Source organism: Bison bison, unplaced genomic scaffold (genome assembly GCF_000754665.1).
Source record: "Bison bison bison isolate TAMUID 2011002044 unplaced genomic scaffold, Bison_UMD1.0 scf7180017864340, whole genome shotgun sequence".
In the NCBI taxonomy this organism is placed as follows: domain Eukaryota; kingdom Metazoa; phylum Chordata; class Mammalia; order Artiodactyla; family Bovidae; genus Bison; species Bison bison.
In genome coordinates this window covers 5,791,817-5,802,856 of record NW_011494912.1, presented here as the reverse complement: position 1 = coordinate 5,802,856, position 11,040 = coordinate 5,791,817, and the positions used below count along the sequence as shown (strand labels likewise).

The window sequence follows — 11,040 nt, the reverse complement described above, 5'->3', positions numbered from 1 at the left end:
GCACCACTCCTCCTCCGTCCTTTCCTTCTTGGACCATGTAGACCTGCTTTGGGGGCTCGGGTTGGGATCGCTGGCCGAGGGCACCACAGCCTCCCGCTGTCTCGAGATCAGCCTCTCGGTGTGGTAGGTGGGTTTCACCATGGACACTGACCACGATCTCTGAGATAAATGGTGATGTGCTTGATGACGGTCTCACAGGGCAGAAGTGCAGCGGGCAAGCCTTGAGATTAGTATGTATTGAGCTTACTGGGGTCTTCTCCACCAGGACACCCTAGGATGCATGTGCTCTGTAATGAAACATGTTTGGGCACTAAGCAGTTTGCTTTCTCAAGCACCCTGACACGCCCCGTCTCTTTGCGACTGAATACTTTCTTCCCTTCGCCTCCATAACTGATTGACGGTCATGAGGATAAATTGCCGGTTGGATGTCTACCAGTCTCTCTCCTCACATTCTACTTTTTCAAGCCAAGGTCACCAGCACTATCCAAGTGCAGTGGTGCCTCCTCTAACCTTCAGACGTCGAAACAGACTCAGAAGCAGGAGACGTTTCTTCCTGTCTGATCTGACAAGTGCTTCAGCTCCATCCCACTTGTCAGGGATCATTCTGTACTCGTAATCAATGAAATAACCTGACCGCCATCATGAGGCTGCTGTCTCTGGTAACACCGCTCTGGGGTCTTCTGTTGGAACCCTTTAGTTGCCCAGGAAACACAGCTACCGATAGCTCCGATTTAAAACAGGTGTCTGTAAGAAAGACTCACTGAGGCCAGTCTCCCCTAGGGAGAAATAATATTTTCTACAGATGCTTTAAAGATCAGCAGTTCTCACTGGATGCATGGACCCATGTGTTAGAATCACATGAGGACCTTTTTCCAAACCACACAAGCCTCCCCAACCACACCGCTCACACCACCTCCCAAGGTTCTGTTGGGTCCTTTTGAGCCACTGTCTCCTTCGGGGTGAGGACGAAAAAAGACCAACAGCCACTTCTCTGCACTCGTTCAGCAACTTTAATTGTGGACACTCCCTCTTTAGTTACTTAAGTTCCCTCTCCGGCCATGTTTCCTCTGCACCAGGGCTGCCCTTGATCGCATTTTAACCAGCGTCTTATCACTGGCCCAGTGTGTGAAGCTCCAACATCCAGGTCCCACTGATGTTCACCAGGCTGGTGGGTGTGATAATGATCCATCCAGCCCGTGGCTGTAGAGGAGAGACCGGTACATGTCCCTCCACAGCCCCCGCTCACCCTGGATGGTACGAGTGATTCCTAACGTCAGGCACCCTAGCATCAGAGAGCCCAGGGGCCGAGCCTCCCTGAGCCTCATCCTGGCTGCATCTTGAAGGCACTGTGAGCACAGAATGAAGGAGAGGAAGCAGTGAGCCTTCCACAGGGAGGAGGGGCGAAGGTGGCCCCGGGCCAGGGCCGCAGCCATTGTGATGCCCCAGAGGGAGGAACTGGGGGACTTTGTGCTAGAGGCCTCGAGGCCCGACTCTGGATTGAGGTCATAAGTAAATCGCTGTAGACTGGTGGGCATTACTAGAAATGCTTTCAGAGCTAATTGCAGGACTCTACGATGAATCCTCTTAGACACAGGTACCCTTGGTCACTGGATGAGTGACTCTTGATATTCACCTGCAGACGGTCCCCAGCTTGTGGCCCACTTAGCCGACCTTGCAATGTCCAGCTGGCTGAAATATCCAGCCAGGACCCATAAGGAGTCAGCTCCCGTCTCCTCTGTGCTGAGTCACAAGGATCGCAGCTCGAGGAAGCTGGAGATGACTTGTGATGGGGTTACCACGCAGGGGCTCCCCCTTTTCTGTCCAGAGCATGCTTCTCCAGCCGGCAGCAAGCCTCTAATGTTACGGTCACTCTCCCCACCCCCCGGCCTGAAGGGGGGCTGTCCCCTTTTGGTCTCACATCCCCAGCATCCTTGCAGAGCATGTGCAGCGCCCAACCAGGCATCTCTGGGCTTCTTGCCCAGGGATGAAAGATGAAGTTATACCAAGGGACAACTGTTGGTTTAGTCCTCCCCAGCACCTCCCCAGCATCAGCCAACCCTAAATTTACTTAATTGCCACCTCTCACCAAGGAGCAATGGAGACCTGGGGTGGAGGGGTGGGGTCACTGTTTAGGTGAAAAGGAGGGCACACTGCCTAGTTCAGCCCCCACAGAAGCAGAGTCAACCTCAGACCTCTGCCCTGGGCCAGGGAGCCCAATCATACCCACTAGGTTCTGCCCAGGGGTCCACATCAGGGTGAGGGGTCACACACCAATGCCCCTAACCTGACCTGTGGGTCCTCAGACAGCACTGCCAGAAGCCTGGCTCCCATCACCCCAGAGGGAAGAGACGGAGCCAGTGGTACACTGCAATGCAGTCGCCTCTCTGGCCCCGTCTGCTGCGTGGCAAAGAGGTGTGGCCTCCTCGACCCCTCGCTGTGTATCCCAGAGGACCAGGCCTCTCGAGGGTCTTTGCTTTAGTCTCTGTGCCAGAGACCCTTAAGTTGGCAGCCCTAGGCCCCATGTTATAACTTGACTAAGATAGATGTCTTTTATAAATTTAGTGCCTAATTTGCTGCACACCAAAATACTTTGCATTTGAAATTAAATTACCTCATTATTTGAGTCTTAGCCAGGGTTTTGAGAACTTCATATAGATAATGCTTCTAGCAATTCAAGGAACAGCTGATGAGCTCCTCCTAAGTTCTGGAGCCATTAAGCTCCAAAGCTCCAGAGCTCCTAAGCTCTGTAGAATTAAACATGAGTTCATGCATGCTAAGTCGCTTCAGTTATGTCCAACTCTTTGCGACCCTTTGGACTTCAGCCCGCTAGGCTCCTCTGTCCATGGGGTTCTCCAAGCAAGAATACTGGAGTGGGTTGCCATTCCCTTCTCCTGGGGATCTTCCTGACTCAGGGGTCAAACCCATGTCTCTTAAGTCTCCTGCATTGGCCAGTGGTTCTTCACCACTAGCACCGCCTGGGAAACCCTATAGTATTAAACGTACACGACCTATATTATAAGACGTGTGTGGGAGGGTCCCTTGCAGCTTGCACTTGTGCATCTGACATTTCCTCACCTCTGTCCTTTGCAAACCCATGTTCTCACCCGCCCCCTTCCCCAGAGGAGAAGTGTGAGGTCTGACAGGCTAAGCCCATCACCCAGGCTCCCACTCAGCCATTTAGGTCTGAGCTAGAAGCCCAGCTCCGCACTAGACCTTTCCTCCCCACTCTGTATAAGGTCAGACCTTTCCTCCCTGTTCCGTCCCACGAGCAACTTCTCAGGAAGGCAACCCGCTTCCCAGATTCTGCATTCACGGCACGAGATGTAGGGCTGCTGTTCTTGCCATTGGCGTTGAACAGCCAGAGCTGCTCGGGCATCTGTCCTCCTCCATGGATCTGCCCAGGGCAGCGGGGGCGCTGGGAGGTGGCAGACAGGGATGTGGAGAACCTCACATCCTGAGGATGTGGAGAGCCCCTGGCACGAGACCCACAGAGTGTCTTCAGAAACCGTCTAGTCATATTCAGGATGTTCTGTGCTGTTCTTAGTCACTCAGTTGTGTCTGACTCTGTGCGACCCCATGGACTGCAGCCCGCCAGGCTCCTCTGTCCATAGGATTCTCCAGGCAAGAATACCAGAGTGGATTGCCATGCCTTCCTCCAGGGGATCTTCCCAACCCTGGGATCTAACCCAGGTCTCCTGCATTGCAGGCAGGTTCTTTACCATCTGAGCCACCAGGAAAGCCCAAGAATACTGGAATGGGTAACCTATCCCTTCTTTAAGGGAACTTCCCAACCCAGGAATCAATCCCGGGTCTCTTGTGTTGCAGGCTACCAGGGAAGCCCATATTCAGGATCACCCCAGGGATAAAGTAGCAATAGCTGCCATAATAACTCACCACCATTACCGAGGGTGGTACCATGTGCTGAGCACCATGCTAGGCGCTCAGTATTATGGTGGCACTCTATCTGCAGGTTGCACATCCAGGGGTTTGCAGGGCCGAGTGCCCCACACTGTTCCGTGTAAAGGACTAGAGCGTCTGCGGACTTGGTACATCAGAGGTCCCAGAACCAGTCCACCCTAGATGCCAAGTGACAACTGTCCCATTTAGTCCTCATGAAGTCCTGTGCCGTGTGTGCCGTTACCCCCATCTTATAGATGAAGAAGCCGAGGCTTAGAGAAGTTAAGCATCTTGTCCAGGGTCATTCCTGCTCAGTGGCAGAGCCAGGACCTGGCTCGGGCCTATCGGGCCCCAGCCCACCAGCGCCTCACTGCCTCTGCACTTGCTTCAGGTATCCCACCAAGGCCTGCAGTGCAGAACCCATGTGTTTTGGGGGTTTTTCTTTTCCTTTCTCTGGACAAACAGACAGATGCTCTGCAGACATATTGAGATAATTAAATAAGATGGTGTGTGGGGTGTGGAGCCAGACCTGGGATCTGGCCCACAGTGCAACGAGCATAGCGAAGTCCAGGGGAACACTCTCCAGTGGAGGGACAGCCTGGAGCGCCTGTTTCCATCCAGGCAGCATGCTCTGCAACCAGACTTTCACGGCGCCCAGCAGAGTCTGGGGTCAAAGAACGGAGCTGAGGGCGCTCAGGCTTTTCTCCCCGAGTTGGGCCCCCACCGTGTGCCTCCCGCCCTGCTTATCTCCATCAGGAAAGGTCCTGAGGCAGCACCAGCCCCACCAGGCCCCCATCCAGGTATCTGCTCAACCGAGGTTTGCAAGCACTGTCCTGGGTGCTTCCTGACTACTCTGCCTCCAGATAAACAATAGAAATTTCAGTGGAAACTGCTTAGTTCTCTGTGGAAACTCATATTCAACCAAACTGATTCCAGTCCTAAAACTTTCTGATCTGGGCCGGTCCCAGGTCTGCAGAGAGCCTGGAGACATGGCCTCGGACCCCCACCAAGATCTGGCAGCGACAGTGGTCCTGCAGCGAAGGCCCCACAGTGCCAGCATCTACACTGGCTCCTTGTCTCCTGCCCCTTTGCTCAACCCTCAGAGGTCATTGCTGCTCCCATCTCATGGATGAGCCGCTGATCAACGTGCCCACAGGCCTCAGCTTGTGAGTGACAGAACTGACTCCGGGTTCCGAGCCATGCCAGGTCTGAAAGCTCCATGTCCACCCTTCTTCCTATCCATCTCCTATTCTGTGAACTCGACCACGTTTTACATGTGCCCTGCATCCAGCAGCAGTGAGTCTCATCCTCTGAAGGTGCTTTGCGTCCCGGCAGCACTGGGTAATCTTGTAATAGGAAGGGTTTCCCCGCTGTTCGACCACAGGGAGGAGAATGAAAGAATCGCTCCTTCGTGAGCAGCTTCTGAGCATCTTTTGTTGGAAAACGAGCGCCTGCTACCTCCCGTTTGATTGTGAGGAGAAACCATCATAATAGAGAAAGTTGGCCAGAGGTCTGAAAAAGGAATGAGGGCAAAGCAATTCTCCACAATGGAAAATACAAACACAAGAAACCGCCCTCAAAGACCGCAGGAAAAGATGGGCTAAAGGGGGCACGTGGGATTCCGGTGAGCATCGAAAGGCTGGTGGGCCACGTGGGAATCTTCTCCCCAAATTCTAGAATGTTCTGAGTCGGCTTTAAACTGTGATCATAGACGTGGCTGATCAAGCAGAGCCTGAAAGGTAACCGGAAGCCCTATAGATGGGAAGGGGCTGTTGATTCAAGGATGGAATTTGTTCACCCCAGGCTTGGAAAGACGGTAAATGGCCAGGACCCTCTGCTGGCTGAGTCTTTGTGTTTCAGGTCAAGCTGTCCTATTTGCCACAAAAAGCTTCTTTGGTTGGGAGAGAGGGGGATGAGGTTGCGGGTAAAGAACAAACTAGGCCAAACGCACCTTCATAGAAGGAAGCACCCTCTGCTCACCACTGTATACCAAAGGCTCTTCCTGGCGAGAAGGCCCTGGCTCTGGATGAAATCAGCCACATGGGCTCACAGAGTTGAGTGGAGCACATCAGAGCATCCTCACACCCACGAAACTTATGGTCACACCCCTGGGCCTTGCCAAAGAGCCCCTGACCTCCTACCCAGTGGACCGTCTCTCCTCCTAAAACCCTGGAGTCTGGGGGAAGCCATCCAGAAATGCAAATGCATTTCCCCTGATACCTGATACCAACCCCAGTGACAAAGGAGCTGTGACTCTTATCAGCAGGGTCCCACCAGAGGTGTTGACAACTAACCGTCCTCATTAGCTGGCCTCGCGTAGTTTGTGAGAAGCCACACGCTGCTTTTAAAATGCCAGGACAGCATTTTTTCACCCAGTTTGCCATGTTGTGGGATTTCATACAAAGCAGCTTCTTCCTTGTTCTGTTCTGCACTTTTTTTAACTTTTTCCATCTATTTTCATTGAGTTTTGTTACAACCTCATGGTTGCCGTGTGTGTGTGTGTGTGTGTGTGTGTGTGTGTATGCACCCACTCAACTCCAGCCCCACAAGGGAAGGATAAGGGACAACTCAACAGTTGTCACCTTCCACTGTGCATGTCTAGGCTCCCTCAGGATGCCAGATGCTTCACAGGTGACGCAGTCAGTGAAGGGCCTTAGCCTTGGGCCTGTTGTGACCGGGTACCATAGACCAGGTGGTGTGAACAGCAGACACTTACTTCTCACAGTTCTGAGGCTGGAAGTCCAAGGTCAAGGCAGTGGCATGTTTGGTGTCTGGGGGGCTCCCTTCCCTGTTCACAGACAGCATCTTCCCACTGTGACCTCACATGGCGGAAACGGCGAGGACACTCTCTGGGGTCTCTTTTAAGGCCCTGATTCCACCATGCCCCTCCATGACCTCATCACCTCCCCAAGGTCCCACCTCCCTAACACCATCATCACACTGGAGGTTAGCGTCTCAGCTTTTGAATTTGCTGAGAGGGACACCACATTCAGTCCATGGCTAAGCCCATCAGCCTGTTTCAGACACTACCACTAATAAAATCCCTCTCTGTTTTCAGCAACTGGAAGAAAAACTCAAGGGACAGGCTGACTATGAAGAGGTGAAAAAAGAGCTAAAGTAAGTGTGGAGATGCCAGCTCGGCCCTGTACAAGCCAGCGCTCCCTGGGGACATTTGCTAAGGAAGGCCTGTGCCAGCGAGGGGACAGCCCCAGGTCCTTGGCTGACCCCCCAGCACTGGGCCGAGTCCTGGGGTGCCCAACATCGCAGGTGTCTGTACTCAGACCTGTGCCTGAATTCTCAGGCTCTTTATAAGGCTCTGTGCATAGAAACTGTCAGCATGCACGGAATCAATATGCCTTTATGGGAAATATAAAATATGAGCTTATTTTTAGCTGCAAGCTCCCAAAACAGAAGGAGAACAGAGCAAGGTAGCCTTTTCTAGCCGAGGGCGCACACCTCCCTGGCCACACCTCCACCCGAGACGCAGCAGCTGAAAGCGTGTCCTCCTTCAGTCCTGACACCCACGCTCTCATGCCTAGAAGTTCCCTCTCCAGGCCCCACCGCCCAGCCTGAGCCTCCCGCCATCTCAGACTCCGCTCCCCGAGCTGCCCTGGGCCCACCTGGAGCCCTCACCTCAGAATCTCACCTGGCCTCTCTCGCCCCCACCCCCATGGCCAGGTTACCAAACACTGCAGAGGAGTGCCTGCAGGCCCGGGTCCTCTCCCCTGCCATTGGCCAGGTCTGCTTCCCGGGGGCCCTGCCACGCCTTCGGGTGCCCTTCTGCCCCCAGCTGTGCCCTGACACCCCCCACCAGCAGACCCCCTGGTGCCCTGCCTGATGGAGGCAGCTCCTGCCTTTGCCTCGAGGTGACTCCCTCTGGTCTTGGCTTCTCCCCACTGCCCCCACCACTCCAGACTGACCCCGCCACGCTGGTCCCTTCCTTCCTTCGCCTTCCAGCTCATCCATCAGCCCTTTTCTCTCTTGCTGATAGTTTTAATTTCTCCTTTTAAAATGAGCCAACACCTACTCACCATGCTGTTCTTTGGATTCTTAATTTTGTTCCCTTGAGTTCGCTGGGGGAAAAAAAAAAGCCCACTGGAAGGCCTCTTTGACCTTCTCGACCCCTGGCGGGGTGACCCCGGCGGGGCGGGTCTCCCCTCACTTCTCTCCCCAAACATCCTCACCCCCACGTCGCAGACAGCCTTTGCGCACTTCCTTGAATGGCCCTTCGGCTCTCTGCACGTCCAGCTCCTCAAGCTCTGTCCCCTCCCCAACCCCATTTCTAGCTTAGGGAGGATATTTTTCACTTCTGTGCCCACCTCCCTATCCCTGTCCCTCCTCAAAAGAAATCATGTGTGCCCTCTCCTCGTGTGCACCCTCTCCCAGTGTGGAATCGGAAAAGCTGACATGGAGACCTTCTCTAGGCCCCCACCCTTCCCAGTCTGAGGCCCGTCCCACACGCCTTCTCCTCCGAGCTCACCTCCGTTTCCAGGAGCCAAGGCTTCTAGGCCCCTCCCTTCTGCTGTCTCCCGGCTCCACCTGGCCAGCCGCTCACTGGTTCTCAGCCCCTCCAAGAACAGAGCCCCCCAACACTCCTGCCGGCCCTTGTGTTACCTCTGCACAGGCAGCCCCCCCCCCCAACAACGCAGGCGTCTCTGAGAGCCCCATTCAGGTGGCTTTTCTGTTAAAATGCGTCCCTGGCTTCCCACTTCCTGGTGATGCAAGCACCCTCTGGACATTCACTGGGGTCCCTTTCTGTCCTATCTCTCCCCCATCTCCCCGAGATTCCCCCACCGCCCCCCCCAACCCCAGACTCTAGAAAGCACCTTGCTCCTTTACAGCCCTTCTCAAACCCTGACAACTCGAGACAGACGCATCTCCTGCCCGGGTTTTCTCCTGCTCGTGCTACTAGAAGCACCTGCAGGGCTCCTGAGGCCGAGGAGTGGCTCTGACTCTGCACAGGCCAGGCACATAAGAGGCTGTCGGTAAATTTGTTGAATAAATGAAGAGACACAGTTTTTAGTATAAACTCAGACGCACTTAGTCTTTTCTTACATGATCCTAAAGAAGCTCACAGACAAGAATATAGTTGCAAACAACGTGACAGCCACTAAGAAAAGACAAGCTTGTCCAGACTGCTCGCCTCTCTCCTCGCAGCTGATGCAACACGGCCCAGGGTTCTTATTATTCTCAGTAGCTCATCGTAGAACAAAATTATGAGCTCCTCCTTGTTCCTGTTTTGTTAGTTTACACGACAGGAGCCACTATGAAGACACAACCACAGGGAAACCAAGGGCGGTCGGCTCCTTACTGAACCTCTTGGGGGCCATAGCAGAGGGGGGTCCCCGGGGCCCTGGGCACTTTTCCACATGGTGCTCCCCAGATGGCACTGCCGCAGAGCTTAAAGAAGGGCCGAGGCTAGAGTCAGGGCTGGGAGAGCGCAGGTGGCCCAGTGCCTGGGATGGAAGCTGCCCTCTTTCTTGAGCGTGAGGGGAGCACCCTGGCTCCTTGGGGCCACGTGGACCCAAAGAAAGAATGTTCACGTGTGCCTCACTCTGCAAATAGCAGTCCTGGGCACCCCAGCTCACTCAGCTCTCAGACTTGTTGAAACAGGCCATGACCACAGTGGCTTCTGTGATAAGGAGGACAAAGGAGAAATGAGCCCAGTCGCCCACACCTTTGTTGTGGCTCCTTCCCATGCCTGGGGACCAGGACAGTCCCCTGCCGCCTGTGAGCCTTCTGGTCATGGGACCTCACTCTTGGCCAAATGCTGGGGCACAGGTTTATCTTCCTGACTTCCTTGTTAGAGCTTTTTCAGCCCCTCTCAGCTTTACAAATACATTCCACTTACAGCCGTGTTATGTCTGTGTTCAACTTAACTTTAAAATTATACTCCGAACAGACCTGGTGTGATTCCATATGGAGTGATTTACATGCTGGGCAAGAAACTTTCGCTGGCCAACTGCTAGTTGAATAGTTATTCCAGAGCCGCTATCGGATGATAAGGCTGCCAGCGAAGTTGTTAAAGTTGTCAGTTCCTCAGTTCCTGGAGCACAGGGAGCATTAGCAAGACTGCCCCCACCCCACCCGCCCGCCGCAGGTCCGAGCAGGGGTAACGGCTCTGTCTTGGTCTCCACAGCATCCTGAAGTCCATGGAGTTTGCGCCGGCCGAGGGAGCTGGGACGCAGGTACACGGTCTCCCTTTGCTTTTTGCGTGTGCGAGCATCATGTCACTGTTTCACCATCGAGGTTGTTTCTCCTCGGGAACATTTCACCAAGTTAAACCAAATTATCTTTAAGTTAAAAGGGGCAAAAAGAGAAAAATCAGTGTTTTTCAAACTGGTTAACTGAGTTCTCCTGAACTTGCAATTTAACACAGGCAGGTACTGAGAAAGTGGGTACAAACACTCTCAGACTGTTACAGATCAGCCCCAAATGGACTGACTCAGGAATTTTTATTATCTACCGCCTCACATGGATGAGAAGCAAGATGGCAGTGGCACACGGTAACCCAGCAGCCAATTACAATCTTAAGTCATCACCTGACATCCCATTCCTGAGGCCCACAAGGTAGCCAACCCTTGGCGGCTGGCACCAAAAACAGGTCACCTTTGCAGGTCTCTCTGACAGGTGTCAACCTGTCCCCTTACTAAAGGAAGTGGAGGTCTAGACGCTCAGATCTGGGGACAGAAGAGAGAATAATTAGCTGTCTGCAAGCTGTGTGAGCCTAGAAAGAGAAAACTTCCTTTAACCGAAATGAGTTATTTCAGAAAGGAACTTGCGTGTCCTCCACATGCATGGAACATCCTTGGGAGGCTGGAGGCGGGTCAGATCAGAGCAGGGGCTATGGGGTCTGGCAACCTACGGAGCCAGGTGGCAGCTGGCCCCGCGGTGAGCACAGCTCTGCCCTGTCTAGGACGCATCCAGGCCCCTGGAGGTGCTGCTGCTGGAGAAGAACCGCTCGCTGCAGTCCGAGAACGCCGCGCTGCGCATCTCCAACAGCGACCTGAGCGGTAGGTTGATAAGTTCTCGCGGCCGCTCGGCCCCCACCCGGGGGTCGAGGAAGAGGAAGGCGAACCGTGAGTCTGGGCTGATGCATGGCGGGCGTCACTGGGCGATGGGCGATGAGAGCCTTGACTAACG

The 11,040-nt window shown here is 54.0% G+C and overlaps 1 protein-coding gene across 1 annotated transcript in view; it reads left to right on the top strand.

The window, feature by feature from the left end:
* Positions 1 to 11,040, top strand: part of CUX1 (cut-like homeobox 1) — a 351,136-nt gene that overhangs the window by 266,337 nt on the left and 73,759 nt on the right. The window contains exons 12-14 of the mRNA XM_010854333.1: positions 6,956 to 7,014; positions 10,037 to 10,085; positions 10,814 to 10,910. Coding sequence (XP_010852635.1) covers positions 6,956 to 7,014; positions 10,037 to 10,085; positions 10,814 to 10,910 — 205 coding nt within the window. The remainder of the gene's footprint in view (positions 1 to 6,955; positions 7,015 to 10,036; positions 10,086 to 10,813; positions 10,911 to 11,040) is intronic.